The 23,316-nt window shown below is 40.0% G+C and overlaps 1 protein-coding gene across 5 annotated transcripts in view; it reads right to left on the bottom strand.

Annotated features, from left to right (window-relative positions):
* The window catches only part of SPIRE1 (spire type actin nucleation factor 1), a 134,596-nt gene that overhangs the window by 6,573 nt on the left and 104,707 nt on the right, over window positions 1-23,316 (bottom strand). Inside the window, exons 9-14 of one of the 5 annotated variants that reach the window (XM_063326493.1) lie at window positions 20,254-20,295; window positions 13,117-13,280; window positions 7,995-8,085; window positions 6,976-7,118; window positions 4,179-4,352; window positions 650-787 (exon numbers count right to left, since the gene is read on the bottom strand). In XM_063326493.1, the coding sequence (XP_063182563.1) occupies window positions 650-787; window positions 4,179-4,352; window positions 6,976-7,118; window positions 7,995-8,085; window positions 13,117-13,280; window positions 20,254-20,295 (752 nt within the window). The remainder of the gene's footprint in view (window positions 1-649; window positions 788-4,178; window positions 4,353-6,975; window positions 7,119-7,994; window positions 8,086-13,116; window positions 13,281-20,253; window positions 20,296-23,316) is intronic. The other 4 variants (XM_063326494.1, XM_063326495.1, XM_063326496.1 and 1 more) reach the window with 4 other exon arrangements.

Below are 23,316 nucleotides of genomic sequence, written 5' to 3'. Positions count from 1 at the left end.
ATTAAATCTGCATAATGGACACAGGTAGGCCTGTAGGTAAAATACACGGTGAAGTCAAAATACACTTGCTGGAGGTTTTCAAGAAGCACAAGTCAAAAGTGGGATAAAAGGACACTGCTTCTACCGGTTAATACCAATACCCAACCTGCAGTTTACAGAAAAAAAAATGTGTTAGTCAATGGGTTCTCTAATATTAAACCTCCTTCTGGCGTCACATGTTGTCTGACTTCCCTCAAGGCTTTCCTTCCCTCTTTGCTTGACAGTGAGGATAATTATGAAAAACCTGCTGCAATTTCCTACTGCTAGCTGTTATTCTATTTTCTGGAATAGAAATATTGCGGAAGGCACGGGGACAGAAATCACTTTACTCAATAAAGTTTAAAACATACACATACAGATACACTCTGATAATTGCAAACACTACTGCGTTTTTAGACAATCTAAACAAATCAGGCATTTCCATGAAAAGTTTTGATGTTTCTGCACAAAATTCGAGGAAGCCAACCCATATGCTTATACATTTAGGGGGAGTTTGGTGGATATTCCTTCTTGATCTCCAACACAGGGTAAGAAACAAATGTGTAAATGGGAGGCTTGTGTGACCGGCCTCGCTCAATAAGCTTCGGATCCTCCACAGACCCAGCCCTACCTTTCCTTTCTTGAGAGCAGTGTAGACATCTTTATATTGCTGGTACTTTTCCAGCTCCGCCTTCACCAGCACCTGACGGATGTGCATCACCTCCTCCACCGTCAGAGCCAGACATTCCACCGGGTAACAGAACTCCTCCTGGAAGCCAAAAACCCCGTATTATTTCAAAGCCAAATGGCTTCTTCCAGACTTCAACCTAGACAACCAGACACCTGGTTAGTAGCTCCAGAAACAGAAGGTTTCTCCCTTCAAACTGGAATAGCACTGGCTCATTCATGGGCATCACATGAGTTTCAAACCGTCGGAGACTGCGTAAGTGTGATCTCAATGGTCTGATGTTCAGCCTTCGCAACAATGACAGTTTTCTTCATTTTTCCTCCTCAAACCACCTGACCCTTCTCTCTGTTTGTCTTTTATCACCAAGATTTGTTTCAAACCAATCGACATTTGCGTTTGTAATTTGAAAGGGAAAAGGTAATTTGCCAGATGGTATTACTATTAATTATATTGTTTGAAGTCACGCAATTTCTCTGAGACTTTGTGGTGCCCAGAGCGGCCAAGGAAAGTTGTTAGTAGCCCATTCTAGCAGAAATTTTTATTCAGTGGTACCACATCTTGGTGCTCACATGATCAGAATCCCACCAAGACTACAAAAAGTTATGGCAGTTCAGGCAGAAAAGTTCTCCTTTCTGTCCCGGGAAAGTAACAGCGACAATTTAAGCTTTATAGAATAATCTTTGAATAGAAAGCAGAAGAACTGGTTACCCAGTGTTGCATTATTAATGGCAGAGACTCAAATGTTGAGTCTCAAATCTGGTCTCCGATAGAGACCAACAACACAACTTCCCACTTAGAAAATTTTGTGTCTGTTCTGTATTACAGCATTTAGGAGAATATTGAGTAGATAACTCCTGCATTTGGTACCAGAGAATAAAAAGCACCAACCCAATTTGTAATCCAGCCCTGTAGTTGATTATACATTTCCAACAGAAAGACAGAAACCTCTGTGGGAACTCCCATCGCTTTATGCTTAGCGAACCTTTTCAGTCAGCCCAGAGGGGCTACTGTGGGGTAACGACAATGACATGCAATGCGCTCTGAATAAATGGAGGAAATTTCTCCTGCAAATACAAAGAGGTGGCTGACAGTTTGGAGATCTCGTTTGCAAATTGAAATGATGAATCGGATTAGTAGTGAAATGCTCCATTTCCACATACGCAGAGGTCTGTTCTGTCTTTCCGTTAGATTAAAAAGAAAATCTTTCTACGTTGCAGACCTGGCAAACATTAGCATTTAGGAACCACCACATTTTTAAAAACTGTTGTCTTACCTATCTAGAAAGGGAACACAAAGAAACTTCACTCTGTTTAAGGTACCCCACAAAAGACTAGAATTGAGTTAACTTTGTTAGATTTGCCGTCTAAACCTCCGGGGTATAGAATCGCTAAGTTTTCTGGAAAGAACGAACTACATCAAAAGCAACTGCAATTTGCTCTGAGGTGTAAAACTGCACAGCCAAACCAAAATCACTTCTGTTCCTTATGAGCAACTTTACGGCTAACCAGCAGCTCCCAGCCTTTCATTCGGGGTTCTTCCCATAGCAACTGCCTCGCCATGGAGAAGGCACGGCTGCAGGCTGGGGGGAGAGAGGAGAGGAAGTGGGTGGGAAAGCGGGACGCACACAATGCCAGCAAAACCCCTCGGTTCTGCATCGTGGGAGACTGAGAGAAACTGCCCAAGGTGAATGAGGCCGACTGAATGCCTGTAATCAATCAGAGCTTTAAGTCCTTTAGAAATAAATTTCTTACTTGAAGCTCTTCCTCCCCCTCATGAACGCCCATTCCTTTAATTTACAGAACGATGACGTCAGGGAATATTGCTCCTTTGAAGAAAGTCTGCGGATCTGCTATAGGAGTAGAGCAGGCACTAGGGGGACAGTGTGGGCCTGTTGTTGTACCAATCGAAAAGGATTATCTCTAAAGCAAATAGAAATAGCTAGCAGGCAACAGGGGAAACATAGAAAATGTTCACATGTTTAAATGCTAATGTTTTAATTCCAGAGGTTACACAAGGACAACAAAATGTTAATGCAACATTAAATGAAAGATAAATATTATTCTGGTTTCAGAAAAATGCTTGATTATTTTTTTTTTCCTTTTCAGAATAGAAATAAGTACACGAGAAAATCTTTTGTTTCAACACTAGCTCTAAGGCATTGAAATTAATTAAAATTACGCTAAGCTCTGACTAAACGTCATTAAACAATGATGCTTTAGAGTTATTGCTCAAACTCCCAACAATAACCTGCACCCAAGTTGGGCAGCTGCAAGGGAGAGAACTTCAGCTTTCTGCAACACTTGCATACAACAGAACACACTAAAGACAAAATGTGGTTTGAATGGTCTTGATTTTCTGGAATTGTACTCAATACTCATTTAATATTAAAGAGGAGTCAGTATTCTTATTTTTAAAGGGAAAAAAAAAATCTTACTTTAAAAATACTATTTTGAACTTGAAGTTTCCATGATCCTCATGAGAATTGGCTTAACACTTTGACTGTGCAATCTTATTATAAACACCGTAATACCTGAAGGTGTATCATCTGTGTAATTGTTTTACTCAGGAAAAGCAGGTAGTAAGAATTACATATCCATAACGTGAAATAAAGTGCTTTGCAGGTCATTCTCAGCATACACACACCTAATAGGTCTTTATGACTAACACATTTTTACACTAATATATTCCTTTAAAACTTCTCATTAAAGGATGTCACTGGGCATTCAAATGAGCTGCCCTAGTAAACTGCAATACGAACAAGTGCCAGATTGGTCTCTAAATTCTGCAATTCACAATTAGTCAAGTACTCTAAACTCTTGTTGCTTTTGCAGACTAAAAGTTTCTAAGAAGTCAGCTGGAAATCTCAACTATAAACTCTCCTGCAATAGGTTTCACACTTTCACGTATTGGTTGGGACACAAAAAAGAAGGAAAAAATTAAATTATTCATGTTCACTTCTACATAGGGGTAAATTAACTCGTTTTTCTTTCCAGTGGATTTGCCTTCCCTGGTACATAGTTATGAGTTATTCTGCAAGTTCTGATACGTAAATGTGCTGAGGACCAAAACCATATGTAGGTTTTCAAGTAAAACAGATTGCAAATGCCCTTCTGTTCTGCATAGTGTATCTTGTAAGACTCATAAAACCTTATTCTTTTCAACATAGTCCAAGGATTACAATAGTTTTGCTGGATTTTTGCTGCAGGATCTTCACGTGCTGTTAACAGTTAAGGTCTGTCCCATTGATAATCTTGTGATGTTGCATTTTTAGTTTGCTGTCCTTTAGAATTGATTTCTTTTCCCCGTGAGGTGATTGAAGACACACAAATATCCTACACACATTGAAATCAACGTCAATCAGGTGCAATGTCCCAGCCTAAGCTTTAATTCTTGCCACAGCTTAGGAAGTGCTCCCCTAGGAGGGAACATGCTGGTGAAGGTGATTTCCAAAGCCAGCAAAAAAGAGGCAAACCTTTGCGGGTTTCCACCTGCTGGCAAAAGCTCTCTCACAGAGATAGTACATAGCCCCTGCCACCCCACACATGGCTGCTTCAATGGGATGAGAGCTGAGCAGAGAAGCTGTCTGCATAGTTGAAAAAAGTGGTCTGAAAGTCATCCTTGGAAATAAACTGGTTATCCTAGGAACCTGAACAATAGATAGGAAGCAGAGAAGCGAATGCTGTGTATAAATGAAACCATTAGCTTTGGTCTTTTGGGTCATGAAAAAAAGGATAATAATAATAATGAAAAAAGTAAACAGACTACAAAGGCATCCATATGTACATCTCGGGACACTGGCTTCATCCCCCTGAGTAAGCATCAAGTCGGCTCACTATAGTAAGCACACCACCAGGGCTGAACCCCCAAAATCACTGAGCTGCCCTGCTTTTCCGTGTGGCACTGGGAGGGTGACATATCAAAAGGACTCTGTTTGGCATTTTTCCAAGCTTGTTTCCCCTCCCCACCTACTTAGGTCTAACTCTGATGAGATGCCAGTTCACAAAACCATCGTTAGTATGCAAGACAGAGCAGTTTCTTGCTAATCCTGCTAAGAGACTGTAGCAAACCCCTGCCTGCTTTCACTGGCATTGAGGGCTATTTATTGACGAGGTCTCTTTCACCTTGAAGAGAAACTGCGGTCACAGGAGCAGGTGATAAGAAATGAAACTCCATCAATCCTGGAGGAAGGGATGAAGAAGCGTGAAGTCAAATAAAAAAAAAATAAATAATATTCTACACTTATTGAGAAGCGTTCGCTCCAGGAACGGCAATGTTACATATGCAGCATCTGGCGCAGCCACTGAAAGAAGCTGGCGTCTCTCTGGGGAGGGAAAGACTCGCAGTAAGCCAAAGCGTGGAACTGGGCCGTTGCCAGCATGTCAGAAACCATCTACCAAAACGAAAAACAAAAGTATTGTGGGAGTTGTCCATCACACCCTAGAGGGCACTATTGCCAAGTTAAAGAATTAGCTCTCTAGGCATCAAATAAAATACGTTCTTATTAACACAACATCATTTCACTACTGATTTTCTTTCTCGCTTCATAGTCAAAACCAAGCTAGGTGACAATTCTCTAAAGATGAAAAAAAAAACAACAACCAAACAAAAAAAAACCCAAAAAACCAAGCGCAAAAGTAACTAGTAAAACCTTTCCCATGCGTTCCCACATTAGCCTGACTTACCTAATGCCTTTTTCTCCCTTTTCCTTTAGTATTTTTAGGGGGGAATGGAATAATTGAATTACTTTTTCTGCAATGGTTTTATTTTGTGTATATGTTTCTAGGCATATGTCAGTGAAGAGACTGACAGAGCAAAAATACATATGTGGGCAAAAAGGTCCTGTTAAGAACTTGGTTGACCTATTTAAAAAACCAGCCTCATATATAAGATTTTTAAGTTGCGTGATCCCCTCTCAAATACACAGGAGATCAATATCACGATGAAACATGTTCAGATACACTGAAAGCGTGATTGAGCAAATGCCTCAGTATAACATATAATGCTTTCTCCACTCCTCCCTTTAAACCATATGCCTGTGAATGACTCTGGGCCTATCAGAAAATAAAGTTTGTGCTTCCACATATAGTGAGTGCAGCAGCTGACGACAGGGCAATCCATTTTATCTGGCAGTGTCTATATATGCGTGCTGAAGGAACCCTCCAGCTTGGTTCTGGTGCAATACATCCTCCTCCAGGTTCACTTTGGCAGAAGTCTACTTGTGTTTATCAACATGCTACTACCTGACCTTCACTTGGAATGAGAAACTACACTCTAGTTTGAAGGATATGATAAACAAAATCCAGCAGACCCTCTGAAAAGAAGAGGAGGAAGCATGTTGTGGGGATGTTTGGAGATTATCTTCTTGTTACCATTCAACTTCATCTAATAGGTTTGGATCCCAGCCACCATCTCTTGGGCCAGCAAGAACACTCTTCAAAGCCCATTAATACCACTGCACTAAAAGATGGGGCGAATGAATATTCCCTTCCTTTCAAAACTAGGATGTGTTTATCGATTTCTCTATTCACCAGCACCTCATGGGGCATACTTCAAAACCCTGCTGGTAGGAAAAGAGACGAGGAACATATCCTGCATGAAATTACAAAGCACTAATCAGTACGTCAGCATAAACGAACGAGGATTTCATACCCTTTGCTGTTTATACTCTGTTGGAAAACAGCTCTCAATTAAAGCTAATTGATCAAATGTACTGTACTTTCTTTTCAAGCAGTAATACAGGTTCTTGCCTCAGTAACTTCAACAAAGCAACACAGACAAACCTTGCTTTAGATTACCGAAAGAGCGTTCACATGTATAAACATTACCACACAAGTTCTTAAGGTGGGAAGAAAAGAAACCATTTGATTCATTCAGCCATTAACTAAAATACTTCCAACAACTAGAAAATTCCCCCAAATCCCAAAATAGATCCACTGCTTTGGAATCGTCTCTATTCAAATGGAAAATCAGTAAGGTGAAGTTCGTCTGTTTTGGTAACATTCTGAAATAAAATCAAGACACGTGGCTTTACCCAGAGTCCTAATCAAAGTGCAAATGTTTTCTGAGGCACCTGTACCTGGCATTTTGGATAAATATGCTAGAGAGACAAAGTTCAAATCTTGATATCAAAACGTCTTTAGGAGCCAAGGGCTGTTTCCGAATTGAGGAGTTTTCTGAGTCAAGTTCTAATCACACTGAAGCCAAGTTTTAATTTTCATTATACCCTTAGCATGCCTCTTTTTCTCTCTCCTACCACCCACTCCACTTACAAGTGATCTGGAGCTCTGTTTTGAAGGTGGTAGGAACTGTCTCACATTGGTTGGCGTTTCCTTTTCAATGGAGTGTCGTCTCTGAGGTGGCTGCCGTCTCTCAGGCTGGGGTGTAGATGATATGGGCAAGAACTTTGGAGGCACTAAAGATTCAACCAGTATAAAAAAATTAGTTCTTGTAAGACAGACTGTTGGATAGCATTGCTCAGTACTTAAACTAGCCACTGATTTTCTAGAATATCCACTATTGGTGGCTGAAATTACACATCGTACTCAGAGCATCTTCAAGACAGGTATCACATTCATCACGTTTTTCAGATTGAGAGAATAGAAATACTCATAAACTTAGCAAATACAGGCATGCTACCATCCAGTTATCACTGTATATAAACTCAGTGTTTCAGGGTATTGGCTTATTCTACTTATTTCACCATCGTGCACATAAAATGCATGCATAGATCACAGGTTTCATTACAAAACCTTTCCAGTGAAACTGAAATACTTTGAAACAAATGAAAAATATTGTTACACGGTAAAGCCTACAATAGCTACGTCTGAAAAAACGAACAGATCCTCCCCTCTTCCCAGTAAGTACTTATGAGAAATACTGGTGATTGCTATGTGTCTTTCAAACAAGTACATTCACTGCAATGGTGACACAGATGCAGGAAACATTTAAATTGGTCTTAGGTTAGAATGCGTTTCTGTAGCAACAAATTATTTTATGAGACGAGTATAGCTAAACTACCACCCATTCACCCCCCATTCCTCTACAGTTCCACATCAAGTATGAAACCTTCTGTTTCACAAAGATATCCACATGTAGTGGAGGCTAATGCCTTCCAGTCATTAATTAATCACATTTGACCTATTCAGCAGGTTCTAGGGTTCAGCTTTAGAGATTTATTCCATTAACACCACTCAGTTTAAGCTTTCTATAAACGTTTCAGACTAAGTTCATAGAACAGAAGACAAGAGAAGCATGTAAAAGCAGCCACTAGGCTCTCATCAAAACTCACTCTTTCTGCTGCCGGTACCTTCTTGAGAGGCGTCTTCCACTTGTGAGGGGGAGATGCTGCTGCTACTCGCTGATTTGTGCACTGATTCCTCCTGTGTGGCAAGAGAAAAAGAAACAGAATTCCTCACGGATTGTTCTTCCTTCTCTTACTACTTCTTAACACACAGAAATCACAAGGTAGTACAGGTATTTTGCACCACTCAATCACTCACAAGGCCCTAGAAGTCCGGAGAAAAACATTGATTCTACGCATTGATTCCATTGAGTAAATGGAATTTTCAACACTCAATTTTTTCAGAAACTGGAAAAAATGGTACATTGTTTGTAATTCAGTGTACTTAACTATCGCATGAAAAACAAGATCAGAAGAGACGTGCACGAATCCATTGTAATCTGTTAATTTTCCTCATTGTATTCAAGAACTTTTAAGGATTTGCAGCTACAGGAGATACATTAACTCAACTTTATAACTCACACTAGCAAGGAATCAGCGCTTGGATTTCTCTGGTCTCCAAAGGATGGAGAGCCACTCATACAAGTGACTCAGGTAGAGAGAAATTAATCTGATCTCCACTGCACTGTTCTCTAATCCCTAATCTTGGTGCATACCTCCTTTCTTCTGTATAGAAAAGAAATCTCATTCATTATATAAGCATGTTTCACCACAACAGCCAAGAGCAATTCCTGCAAGATAAATTAAAGTGAAACGGGCTTTGACTAACACCTTTCAGCTATCTAAAGCATTATGCCACCCAAATTATTAAACCCTTTGCTTTTACCTAAAACCTCTGTCCACCAGACACCAGTGAGATACAGATCATCACAGGAGCCTCCCAAAGGAACAGAGTTGAAGGACTGAGTGTGAATGCTCTTTAGCTCTAATGTGAATGCTTTTAACCAAGGAGACTTACATCATTTAAGTTGTCAAGATTTACAGATCAAACAAGTGATCTGCTCTAAAATCCAGCAAGTGTCTGAGCTTCTCTCTCACAAATTTCCTTAGTTACATAAACTGTAAGCAGGAAAACCTCCACTGGCTGAAAGATTGCCTTCTTTGGTAACAGCAAGTCAGGAAAAAAAAAAGCTGGCAGGATCACCTCAATGAACTCCATGCATCACAGGACAGAGGCCTTTACAAATTCCCATCAGGTGATCTGTGCTCTATGCTTAGCCCAAGGGCTCGTTGTACGCGAGGACACTGTGATGTATACTGTTCCCACATATATGCCACAACACAGTCTTTTGCAAAGGGACTCAACTAGCTCAGACCCCAAAACAATATACTCACTTTAACACATGAAGAGTGACCCTGCGAAACAGTTGTGATGAGAAGCTTGGAGGGAAGTTTGAACAGCACATTTAACTGCATCGGTTTTTTTACTTCCAGAAACCAGGACAGCACAGCCACAGAGTTAGCTCAGACAGCTTTGCATTTCACTGCTTCATGTTGCATGGTTGCCTTAAAAGACCACTGGAGACCTTGTAAGACAATTGGTTGCACTGTTCTTTGGAAGGGGTGCAACAGTGTTCACAAATCTAGAGTCAAACATTTAAATTTTGTGAAAGAGAATAACCCATGTAAAAGGGAACTACTAAACTTTTCACTTTGTAGAAGTCAGCTTCTTCTGAGTGGAAGATTACCTACCCATTGCCAGAGAAGCTAACAAGCTAAGACAAAGACAAAGCCTAAGTAGGCTGTCAATTAAAAAAAAACATAACCATGGTGGCATGCTGCTCGTTTTTACAAATTAAGAGCAGCCAGGGCTTCAGAGAGGACTTTTTGAGGAGCAGGTGGGGAAGAGCTGTCTCTGGAACACAATCCAAGCAATCCGTGCTCTAGACAAGTCTCTTGTTCTGTGGGACCCTTCCTAGTCCTGACCAAAAATTTTAAGTGCTTCAGTTGTCAGCATTTTATGCTGTAGAGTCTTACAAAAGACCAAATTATGATTCAAGCAACGGTCTGCGCATTGAGTTTATTTACATGCTTTTCTGGGGGTTTTGTTCTCTTTTTTCTTCCATTTTTCCTCTGTTTGAAACACTGGCACAGAGAGAAGAGAGACAAAACAAGGTGCACAACTTAAAATATCAAAAGCCCATATATTTTTTAACATAAAACTGTAAAATAGGGATTATAGAAACGTTTCACATGTCCATCTAATTTTGCTAATTGCCACCTTTCAATGGAAAGAAATAGCTATTGACCAATCTTCATTCCACTTCTGAACTTGAGATGGACGTGATGTCTGCCACATGTTGCAAAACTAGGTAGCACATAGGTGTCTCCATCTTGCTCCCATTTTTGTGAAAGATTTCTAGTTACTTCATTAGTAATGGATGAACACTGGCTATTCCAGTGGCCTAGGAGTCTCTTTCACAGAGTGAAAGAAATGGACAAAAATAGAGGAGTAAGGTGCTTCTCTATGGTAAAGACATACCAGAAAGATTCCAGGAGCCACATTTCTTATTCTAAAGAATGAGAGCAAATGAACTGTCAGAGCCAATGGTTAAATATAAAAAATAAGTAAGTATAAACAACCAATCCAGGGAGAATGGAAGCCAAGAGTATGTTAAATTTGACGTATCATTCTATTTAGACAACAGGTATTCCTGGTTTGTCATTTCAAATAACTTCTTCTGTGCAAAAACACATGCACTGAAAATTCTGTTATCGTCCTACAATTTCTCAAACATGGAAGGCTTTTTAAAGAATGAAAACTTGTGCAGGAAGTATTGATGAAGCATCGTATGAATTTCTTTGTATCAACAGAGTAAGCGTTGAGTATTATGGTAGACCATCTGACATTTTACATTTGAGATTGGACCGCGCGCTTCTCCACAGACAGCTGAACAATTAGAATTTTACACATACTGAGAAAGCTGCAGCTTTAAAGGCATCACCTTAAAACATCTGAATATGTTACTGAATTGATTTTTCTCTGGATAACTCGAGCTTCATTAGGAAGATACCATTTTTATATCTGTATCAAAAATCACTATTACATTGCTACTTCTTTTAGCCACAAAAAGCAAAATGGCACTTCCTGCTCCCCCTCTGAAACTGTGATTCTAGCAGCGATGCAGAAAAAAAGCAAGCACAGGAAGCAGGAATGGGTTATACAACATTCATCCTTGCCAGCAAACGGGCATAGGGCTGTATCAGACTTTCCCTTTCACCTCTGGCTGGAAATACTGAGTGTTGGGGCGTAGTCAGCATCACAACACAGCTGAGAGAAGAACAAAGGGGATGCGGGGTGGGGGAAATGCATCTGCATCATAGCTCATTTGGAGGTCCTCAGCTCAGCAATGCAGATATTTGCAGCCTGTAATTTAGGGCATAACATAGTCATAATTTAACTCCCAGTGAGTAACTCTAAATAGGTTAAGCCCAATTCAAATTGCAGGCAAAGAGGTGTCCGAGTCATTTATAGGCGATCAGGACAACACATACGCTCTTCTGTGTGTTACATACACAGTAAAAGTCAGCAAAGAAATAAGACATTTTGACAGAGCGATCGCCACTTTCTTCAAATGTTCTTTGTCCCACCCCCCTCTCCAGCTCAGAAAATTTCACCCGAACTCCCTTCAGTTTGTTTATTTACACTACTTCAGCACTGTTCCTGAGCCCCAACCAGTATTCTGCTGAGCATCTTAATCATCTTAATTGCTTCACCAGCTACTTCTGTTGACTCAAACCAGTACAGCATCTGTTTTCTGTGACAGTTCGATGTGGCTGATTTATTTTCAATTTATCTTTTGCTGTATGTTCCAGAGCTTGTTCTATATGACTTTGCTTGTCTACATGGTATTCCCTAATCAATAGTCACAGACAGACATCTTATTTTTCCCTTGTCCAAGGATCACTTCACATTTCCCTTTACAGAATTTTCTTTTACTGACTTCTGCTCATTTTTCCACGTGAAATATCACACTGCATTAGCTACAAGCTGGGAAGCTGTAAGTTCAAGATCCAGCTCTCATTGACAGGTCTTAATATTCCTGCATCCTGCCCAGCTTCATTCATATTAACAAAACCTCTTATAGCCTCCATTGTAATTTTAAAGACTGCTGAGAGATTTCAGAATGCAAATCCCTTCTGCTTTCAGAATACATGCACCAAATTATGCACCCACACAAGCCACCCATAGGATAACCCCTAGTACAAAGAGGCTCAACCTTTCACAGATCAAGAAGGTATGCAAAGAGATAAATTTCTCCCCACATATATTTCTCCTCAGCCTCCTATCTTTCAGCTTAGGCGCCTTTGTAAGCGCCCTGTCAGGAAATCCCTCCTTCCCTATTTATTAGGGAGAAAGAGAGTCAAGGAAGACTGCCTTCCCCAGGCTAAAATTAGCCTCCATGAATAAACCCCGCCTGCATGTGCTTTCCAGACAGCTTAACTTTCAGAAAGGTCCAAAACTCAATTAATAATACTACTGGTGCAGAAAACAAAGCTCATTCTTAAGGATGTAGTGTTGGTACTTCTTGACGATCATTTATAATGCAGCTTTTAAGAGAGAGCTTTTTAAACCTTCTGTCCTTTTTATGCTTTTTTAAATCTTTAACTCTCCATTTGAGAGAGGATGGATTCGAAGTTTTTTCTCCATCTAAGTGGTATTTGCTCGTCCCTGCCTGTTGTCTGTGAAACATTTGTTGGGTGTTACTTCCCAAGCCTATATTGCAAACTAACGCACTGACATTTGCACCAAACTTCAACCCCTCTGGGACAGCTGACGCTCATTATTTAACAGCTGGTACGGTGAGGCTGGCCTCCGCGTCTGAGGCCTTTAGCGACAGCTTCTGCACGGGTGCCAGAAGGGTGCAACAAATTTGCCTGCAGTCCCAAATGCATAATTGCTACATATATGCTGTGGGCAGACACTGGGCATTTAGAAAAGTTAGTAAATACTGGGTTTAAGGCCAAAATTAGCATTTAACGTTTTAGAAAATATTGTCATTTTTAAGGTCTGATCTAATGCTTTTCAAGTCCTGCACGTTGACAAAGCAGTCATGGAAAATTCAGATTGTAATCTGGAAAGTCACTTCTCATCTGATCAACTCAGCAAATTAAGGAAGAAGACTCAATTCTGACAAATCAAGAAGCAAGTTGTGTCCTGATTTTTTACCTCTGAATCTGAGCTGTCAAGTTCAGCCAACGTGGGAGCCTTAAGGAGTCTCTTGCGTTGTACTGTCACTTGCGTGGCCCCGTTCTGCTTTCCTTGTGGTGCCAGACCACCGTTCACTACAGAGACATCCAATAATTTTCTTCCAGCCTCTGGCGTAGATACATCTAGCAAAAGAAACAGAACAATAGGTGTTTGGACCTAATTTTTATTTTGCCTTCTCAAATCTTACTGTCAAGGCAATACACACAAAAGGGAAAAAAATATTGTGATAGTTATATGTGTGCAATTATTTTACTTTAGCAATACATTGCTCAGAAAACTACAGGCAATGGCTTGTGGTACAGAAGCAAGATGAAAGAATGAAAGCAGTGGAAAAAGCAGCAGTGCAAAATACTAAAAACCAACCTCAGACTAATACCAAAGTAATCCTGTGTTAAACCCAAAAATATTCTTCCTTAAATTTATAATTAACCATATAACAAGCATAATAAGAATGCACAACCGTATCTGGACAAGTGGGTTTCTAGTGAATCTGAAGACAACGCCACACCGAAATTAGAAGGTTTACCATGGAGTAAACCTAGTTTTTCCTGTGAGGACAGAATTACACTTTACTTGGCAGTATACAGAAAAGGAATGAAAATGAGCTAAATAACTAGCATTCATCAAAAATATGCACAATTCTTAGGTTTGCATGGTCATTTGTATTAAAAATATCCTGTGATGTCAAATCTTCACGTAACAGCAGAAACAAAGTTCCAGCTCTATTTTCATCTCCATGAGTTTTACAAGGATGTAACTCCACTGAATAAATTACTTGGGATTTCTGCCAGCGTGCAATGAAGATGCATCTCGGATAACATAAGCACTGGGTTTGCTGTGTTTAGCCTAGCTTAGCTTAGACATTAAGATAATGACCTAGGCTTTGATATTTTAGGAGAGCTTAGAGTTCGGTCTGATAAATCAGTTTTATCCCTGTAAAAGTACAAAGCGCAGTATTCCAATCTGTAGAAAATTATGTCGGGAGGGAGAAGGAAGAGAAGCTTTTAATCTTCCATTTGCATATATGCCTAAGCATCTGGTCTTTCTACAAATGTGTTTTTCTACCCGTGTAATTATAGGACTCCTTCCCCAGTCTTGTAATAACAAAGTACCTCCAGGTATTTTAAGACCAGGGTAATGATGAGTTATTATTCCCATTTTTACACTTGGTGAAAAGAAGCACAGAAGGTTAAATGACTTGTACCTTAGGTTACCAGGAGGACTATGACAGAGAAATGATATCACCCAGATATTCCCAATGCCAAAAACGTAAGTACTCACACATCGTTTGGAGTTACTTACATAGCTGCCCTGGAATAAACAGACACGGTTGCTGCTGCTACAACACAATTTGCATTGATAAAAGCTGTTCTTGCACTAGGTAAGTTAAAGCTACACAGCCTAGACAAAGCCCCAGTTGCAGTAGTAGGTCTGTTTTACAACATTCTCACCGGAGTAGCTATTAAAAGGGAATAAGAAGATGAATAAGTTAAATCAATATACATTTTAAAGAACTAATTAGGTTATTGTTAAATGCTAGAAACTGAGCTAGAAAGGACAGGAGATGTATTATAGTTCCTCTATAAATCATACCTTCAACTGGGAGTATAAGAAAAGGCAATTATTTGGACTATTAAAGTCACGGTGACATTCCAAGCCCATGAATCGGTGTACTACAGTGTTATTACTGCCTTCAGGTCCTCCCTACAAAGAGTTGCAATCAAAGACTTAGACTCTCTAACCCTTAGTTCCTATCTTCAAAGGCTTTGCTAATGGGTGTCCTGACTAGCACTATGGCTTATAGGTCATGGGTTTTTTTTCCTCCTAGATTTCTGCGAGTACAGCATGGGCGTCCTCCACATCAAATGCATTCCTGCTCTAACAGCCGCTCAACACAACCCCAGAAAGCAACAGCAGGAAAACAAAAACCAAACTGCCTCACCTCCCTGCTGCCAATATCACTTCTTGAGACCTCATAATTAGCTGGCACGCAGTTGATTGAAGAAGCTCAGGGTTTCCCAAATGAGAAAGACAAACCCCTTTGATTTGTCTTTTGATTGCACAGGGCGGTTCCTGAACAGACTGTCCAGTGAAGCAGCCCTGGCACCAACAACACAACAGCCAAAGGTGGTGTCCCTCCTCTCCAAACCTCCGTGGGTGGTGACTCCCCTGCCTCTTCAGGGAGGCTGAAGAACGGGCTGTGAGTATTGTTGGACTCACTGGAATAAAAATGATGGGAAGACCAACAGTATTGCCCTCTTTCCAAAAAATAAAACATACGACAGCTCTGGGGAAAGAGGAAGGAACATCAACCAGACATCCCCTAACACTACAGCAGGTGATGAAATGGATATCCAGTTTTCTGTTATTTTCTGTTTTGTTTTGGTGTTTTGCTTTTGTTTGTTTTCTAAGAATTTAGACGTCATTTCTTTAGGCCCCAGAAAGGGAAATTTCTAATCCATTTTGGAGATAATTTATGTAGCCAATCACTATCTACAAAGCCTAAAACAGGTGTTATTTAAGCTCACAAATGTAGGAGTTGTTCAGAAACATATTGCTTATAAAATCTTCTTGGAATATCAGAGAAGCTTTAGGTGACTTGAGAATACAATCCATACTATTTGTTTTGAAGGGCTCTTCAGCAGGAAATGTCATTTATCACCATTCTTTCCTCTAATCTAAAAAACAGGGAGGTTTTTTTTTACAACTTGCAAGCACTAAAGAATAAAACAACAATAAACCAATGAATTTTACAACAGTTAAATTAGAAAACTATTGTATTTTTAAAATCTCTTTTGACAACAGTACTCAAGTTCAGTTTATCATTCCTGCACTTACAGTTCTGGATATACATGAATAAAAGGATTATCATAATTTAAGGAAGGGATCATAAAATTTTACAGTTTCATCTAAGAGATTTCAACAAAAATAACTTGTTCTGGAATTAAATCCAGGATTCATTATCAGTTACAGACCAAAAAATGATTACTTTAAGCTATTTTAGTGATGTACTCAGGCAACAGAAACATTACCATGTGACAAATGATCGTACATCATCATAAACAAGATAAAATTAATCAGGATAAACAAATCAGGAGCAACCATTAGACTAATGCTTATAAAAATGAATATGACAGAAGACATTAACGGACAATTCTTTGAAACAAACGCCTAAATTTATTTTTTTTAAAATGGGTAGTAGTTGCACAATCTCTAGTTTCATAGAACAGCTAAATGTTTTGGAGATGATTCAAAATTTGTTAAAAAAAAAGGGCTTGTGTGAGTAACACCCTGGGGTTAAGATTTTATTAGAGAGTCAGACACACTGGGAGAGTGTCATTTCTCCATGTTGTCAGGCAGCAAGTACAACGAACAGTATCTGCAAATTGGATGAATATGTTTGGTTTCTTTTGAGTTTCTTCTAAGCTATCATTACAACAGGCAAATGAAAGAAGAGAAGGTCTTGATTTGATTACTTGATCTTTGTCTTGGCCTTCCCTGACTAGCCTTAAGAAAGGGGAGACAAAAAAACCCACCCTAGGATAATATGAAATGCACCTTTATTTACATGTAAGAGTACGTCTCTTATGAAACAAGGAATTAATCAGACCACAGACTACATGCAAACCAGAGCAGTCATGTAACCATATGCTGTCTGCCTCCTAACCAGCTCTCCTTGGCAAATAATGACAACAGAAACCTGAATTCTGTTCTATACAGCAAATGTACTCCTCAACCTCATCATTTATACAGAGTTTAAAAGAAGGCTAAAATGGATTTGCAGAATGAATATAGCTATATGATGATGATAATATACTGGGAAAGATTATATAATGAATAATGGTAAGAGAGACACACTGTTCCTTCCAATCGACTTAGATGTCGAAGTCAAACCTGAAACCTAATAAATCACTGTATCAAACTGCCAGTCTTTTGCTGGTGTTTGCAGCACATTTATTATTGTGTTATCTAAATTAACAGATTACCAGGACCCCGTAGAGTTCCTTCCACGCTGGTCTGAGGCACAGATCATGTAAAGCCAACAGTGATACACATTACCTCACAGGGTTGGGAACAACAGGAATAATCTCTGTGAAGTTTGGCTTCAAACATTTCAGTTTTCTTTTTCTTCTCTCCCTGCACTCCCGGAACCCAAAATGTACAAGCTGTTCCTGAAGTAATAGCTTCAAAGCAGCCACGCACATACGGCTTTGAGGTAAGAACTGGAGTGGGAACAACTGGTCTTTTGAGCTACATTCAACACAGTGCATAGAACTGAAGCTGCTTTTAAGCTATGTTTCTATTAGAAGAAGCAGGCAATGACTGCCCCGGTTCTTAGTTGATACCCGAGAACCTCTCAGATTACTCTCATTGGTGGCTAACGCTTGCTCCTTCTATTCTACCAGTAGGAATCAGCAGTGCAAAAGGAGGACCCAGGCATCCCTCCTCTCCTCTTCAGGATGCCAACAGCAGGCAGATGTGTGGAGTTGGGCAGAGTGACACACCAACTACACGGGCTTGGTGCCAGCTACAGTCTTCTCAGAACTGGTCTGCATCATCCCAGTTGCCGACAGCAAGCATAATAAAAGCCTGGCACCTGTCTTTTAGCACTTAGCAGGAAACACTTCTGGTTTTCAGCTGGTTTGTGTTTTTTCATGACAGCAATTCCATCAAGCAGAGAGCAATGAAAGCAGTGAAAAAGCAAGGATGTGGAAACAGTGACCATAGAATGAAAGCACAGTAGAGCTTCCCTGCCTCGAAAATAATGAAAAAAGTAAAAGCACGCAAAGCAGCAACATTCAAAACTACCACTTATCTGCTTACTATCAACATCCCAACCCATCTAATTCATTTGTACTGCTCATCTGGTGTCTCGCATCTACCTAACTGGAATGTTTTAATCATCCTGAATTTACTTCTAAAGACAATTTATCAGATCACTCAGTCACGCCATAAGATACTATTTGCTGAGAACCACATGACTTGAAAAAACCAGAAACAATCACATTTGGAAGACGGACAAAGAAAACAAGAAGAGTTCTTCGATGGTCAGTCAAAAAGAGCAAATCCAAGTACAGTATAGATTGCTATGGAGCTAATTCTTTAAAATAAAAACATTATGGTAATGAATTAATGGATTATGAAGGGAGCTTTTACAAAATACTGTTTGGATTTAAACAAATGAGGATGTCTCAGGATTCTTAGAAATAAAAGGCAAAAGAAGCAAACAGACACACGTAGACGGACAGACCTGAACATTTCCCTTTTGTTGGTCACTGGCACATTCAGTTGTACAGTCTTAAAACTGAAGGAACTTTTGGCATATCTGAAAGCAGCAATACTTTTTGAAAACTGAAGTTTGGCTGTTAACACTATTATCTGACCCCCTGAGCACCCTTCAGTTTTCAGTGGAGTAAAACGTGATACCAAGCACATACATAATTTGAATCCCACCAGACAGCTGTAGTAGCTGTACAATACGCCATCAGTGTAAGGTTTCACAAGAGGGCTTGAGCTGGATTAACAGCTTGCCACCACCTCTGACAGGGAGAGCCTGTTCCTTCCTCCCATCCGCCCAGGCTCATCGTCTGCCCTCAGCCAGCTCTCTGATCATCTGATCAGATAGTAGGCAGGTTTAAATCACCAGAAGAGCAGAAAGCCAACCTGCTAAAAAACCCCAAAACTATTTGTTCCTGGGTTACATGAATTTAACCAGGTCATCTCATGAACAAATGAGCAGGACTGGCAGAGAGGAGGAATCACATCCTTAGAGGGGAGCTTGGGGAGGAGAGGGAGCAGGGAGACAAGTGGCAAGCTGTTCACTTGGCTCAGTCAGAACATGAAGTCACATTTGCAGAAAGGTCACTTGTGAACTTTGCTCCCATATTACAAAACTATTGTATTTTTTATAGTAGGGGAATCAAAAAAACTTCTATATGGTCTTTCCAGTTCACAATATGCTAGCATTTCAGTCAGATGATGCCTTTCTATGGGGAAAATAACCACATAAGGTTAACGGGTGCATGGAGAAACAGAGGACGAAAACTCTGCAAAAGTCCCAGATGAGGTGTTTCTATGTGCAACTGGAAGGAAGCAGGAAGGGTACAGCTGCTGTTGCTTCTTCACAAAATGAGAGCAGGGATTTATTTGGAGACTGTTTTTCTTGGGAGTCACCTAGGGGAAATGAGGTAAGAGCTAGCGTAAGAGCTCTCCTCAGCGGGCAAACCTTTGGGGCTAATGTAGAATATTTCCAATATCAATGATGGAGTCTTTGGGCCTGAGCATCCTGGAAAGTTAGTGCATGATGAGGGAGAAATTAATTTATTTTCTGGCTAGTAGGCCCAAACTCTCTTTGATGTTGCTGTCTCTGAAGTAGAACATGTTCATACAGTTACTGCATGTCCAAACTAATGGCCCACCACAAGGCACCTTTAAATATGATATTAGGTAGTTGATGAAGGATCGCTATCGGATCCTCTGTATCAGCTGTTAGCAGCAAATCTTAGCAACTTATTTTGCTAACCAGTAAAGAAGGTTTAGCCTCTTTTGAGTGAACATCTTTGATTTCACAACTCAAAGCATTTGTAGTAAAGACAGCAGAACTGACAGTTCCTTTTTAGATTAGTATTCATAGGTGTATTTCATTAAGTCTAGGAAGATAGATGAGTTCAAAACCAGTTTCTGGATCCTTGTGAGAAATGAAGTACTGCAAAAGATGGGCTAGTCAAAAAGTGAGTGTAAAGACACAAAGGTCAGATTAATAAATAAGTAAATCAGACTTGAAGGTGACACTGTATTCTGCAATCCTTTTTAGACTTCGGAATAGCTGTGGGCCACCTTATTTTGGTTATTTATTTAAACAGAATTCCAGCACTCTATTTCAGGTGAAATACAATTATTTCCTATACCTAGGTATCCTTTTGTGGCAAGGGAAATGCAGGTATTAATAAGTAATTTCTCTTAATTTTTATTTTCACTGACCATATCTTGGAAGAATCCCTTCAAGTTTCTTTCTTAAATGGGAGTTCAACAAACAGATGGAACAAATTTCACAATAAGCACAATAACCACGTCAGGCGTTGTTGCACCTTTTACCTGACAAGTCAAAACTGTAAGACATGCTAAGTGGCCGCATTGCTGTAAAAAAGAAACAAAAACAACAAAAAGAAAGTGATTCAGCTATTAGAAAAGCAGAGGGGTAACGAAACCAGAAGATTAACTCCACTTGAGACATTTTGGATTCTGTTGCCTAAATCCAAAATGTGTCAGACATACCATTGCTTTACTGTAGTAAAGCTCGAAGTCTGAAAACTACAGTAGCATAAATGGGACTTGCAAACAGAACAATTATAAATATATTTGTATAGTTGTAGAATGAGATTTTTGAAATTCAACAAATCAAATATCAAAACAAGAGGCAAGTATCTTAAAAATGGAATACTTTCAATTAAAATGAAAGAAAGGAAGGGGAAAGGGAAAAGAGAGAGAGGAGAAAAAGAGAAAGAAAGCTGAAAAAACCTGAAAGTACAAAGCCACATTTCACACAAGTTTCAGTGACCTGAAATAAAGATATTTCTGATTTTTTTAAGCTTAATCTGCAATGATTATAATTAAACTAATAAAGAGAGACACTCAAGCTAAGCTTGAGCAGTAGTTTCCTTGAAGAGGATGGAAAAAAAGGCTGAACACAGTGTGATTTGTGCTGATTCTTTTCTTTTTAAAAACCTCAGCCTTTAAAACGTATTCATAATATTATCCTCTTCTTTCTGGGACTCTAACCATTTTATTCCTAGAAGAAAGTGGTTGGATGTTCTTTATTTATGGAAAGACCTATCTATATTTCCCATTAAACAGTGTAATTCAGGGAGTAAACACTCAAAATATTTCTCAACCGAAAATAAAATTCCAGTGCTCTAATCCAAATAAGCAGGCCAAGCCCAGCAACAAGAATGTACAAGAACGCATCAAAACTGACATCAGCTTATCAGTCTTACTTGACAGGTGATAAACATGCAAGTTGGTATGAAAGGGCCTGTCAGCCACACGTACCACTGCACGAAAAGATGTTTAAAAAAAGGTTGTGCTGGGACAAGTTTTGCTCGTGAGAATGAATCTATGTGGGGAACACAGTAGGTGGCTGACTCAGACCCAAATTTGGGAGTCAGGGTATTTTTCCTGTAGTTTATTAACTAGACAACACCAGCCACAGATAACAGCTACAGAAACAGTATCTAAATCCCTGTCCAAACTTAGCACAAAGGCAAACGCATTTTAAAGCATAAAGGTGTTTATCACCTAATGCTGATTCCTAACTGAAGGTTGATAAAACTCGTACATGAAACAAAGTTTTCTCCAAGCTCCATTAGTTCAACGTGCTTGAGTCACAAATCCATGCTTTTCATTAAAAGGACATGTACCTCAAGGCTGTGTTTGTCTCGATAGCTTACTCTGATGATTTCATGAGGTCATTTGAAAGCTCACTCCAATTCCTCTACTCAAACTCTCCCTCTGTAAGAACAGCTACCAAGATTAAATTAACATTTCCAAAGAAGTTTTGGATTGAGAGTGGCCAGCCACAGGCTGGCTTTTCTCAGTGGCAGCTCAGGGTAGAGAAGACTTTACCTGTGTGCGTGTGTTGTGCAGAGCAGAGGGACACAGCCCGTGGCTGCTGGGAAACAGATTCCATAGGTCCCCCCATATCACAGAGGGGGAACTGCAAGCGTACAGTCCCCCTCGCCCCAATAGTCAAGTGTAGTTGTGTGCTTGACCTGCTATAAACTGAGCAACAAGCAATAACTCTGGGACATGTGCAATGTACCTTATACTCCCAAATATTTCACTCTAACACTCTTTTTTGTCTTCTTTTTAATAGCAACAAATATTTCTGTCCAGATGGTGCAAGTGTCCCACATGGTGTTTCTACTTAAATTTATAATCCTTAAACCTTATTACCTTACATGTTGTTACATTAAAGTACATTCAGTGGTCATCTAAACTATAGGGCAGAGCTGTTTGTACCATACTGAACGTCACCAGCATGACTCCAAAGAAGCTGCATCAAAAGAAGAGTGGCCAGCAGGTCGAGGGAGGTGATTGCTCCCCTCGACTCCACTCTCGTGAGACCCCACCTGGAGTGCTGTGTCCAGTTCTGGAGTCCTCAGCACAGGAAGGACATGGACCTGTTGGAGCGGGTCCAGAGGAGGACACAAAAACGATCAGAGGGCTGGAGCACCTCTCCTATGAGGACAGGCTGAGAGAGTTGGGGTTATTCAGCCTGGAGAAGGCTCCAGGGAGACCTTATTGCATCCTTTCAGTACTTAAAGAGGGCCTACAGGAAACATGGGGACAGACTTTTTAGCAGGGCCTGTTGTGATAGGACAAGGGGAAATGGCTTTAAACAAAAAGAGGGTAGATTTAGAGTAGATAAAAGGAAGAAATTTTTTACAATGGGGGTGGGGAGGCACTGGAACAGGTTGCCCAGAAATGTGGTAGATGCCCCATCCCTGGAACCATTCATGGTCAGGTTGGACTGGGCTCTGAGCAACCCAACCTAGTTGAAAATGTCTCTGCTCACTGCAGGGGGAGGTTGGGCTAGATGACCTTTAAAGGTCCCTTCCAACCCAAAATATTCTATGAATCTGTAACTCCATTCCCAATTCTGCACATTTTATTCTAAAAGGAACTTTGGACATAACAATCATTTCACTGTGAGAAAGAACAAAACCTCATATTTCAATGTAAGAAAAAAATTACGTTCAAGGCCTTTGCTCTATTTTTCTTCATGCCAGCAGCAAATAAACACTTGGGAAATAAAACTTGCATGCATCCCCTTTTACACCTCCAGTAATATGGCATTTAATCCATACAAATCCCTGGACAGAAGTGGAATTACCACAGTGTCCTGGTTTGAGGTAAAACAGAACCAATTTTCTGATTTGTAATTTTACTTTTTAGCTGGGCCTCTTCTAACTGACTAAAGTCTGAAATTAACAGCATATTGTTCAGAAACTGTTCACTCTCGGAGTGGTAAGACCTGATTATACCAAGGAATGGTGTGCACGGAGGCTCTTGCTTATACTTATTGCTATAACAACCAAGGTCAGCTAACTTCGCTGTTTGCCCCGTTAGAGGGTCGGAAGGGGAGAAGCGTAGAGGGGT

The sequence above is a fragment of the Chroicocephalus ridibundus genome, chromosome 2, assembly GCF_963924245.1.
Source record: "Chroicocephalus ridibundus chromosome 2, bChrRid1.1, whole genome shotgun sequence".
Classification (NCBI taxonomy): Eukaryota; Metazoa; Chordata; class Aves; order Charadriiformes; family Laridae; genus Chroicocephalus; species Chroicocephalus ridibundus.
This window is presented reverse-complemented; position numbering and strand designations above follow the sequence as displayed.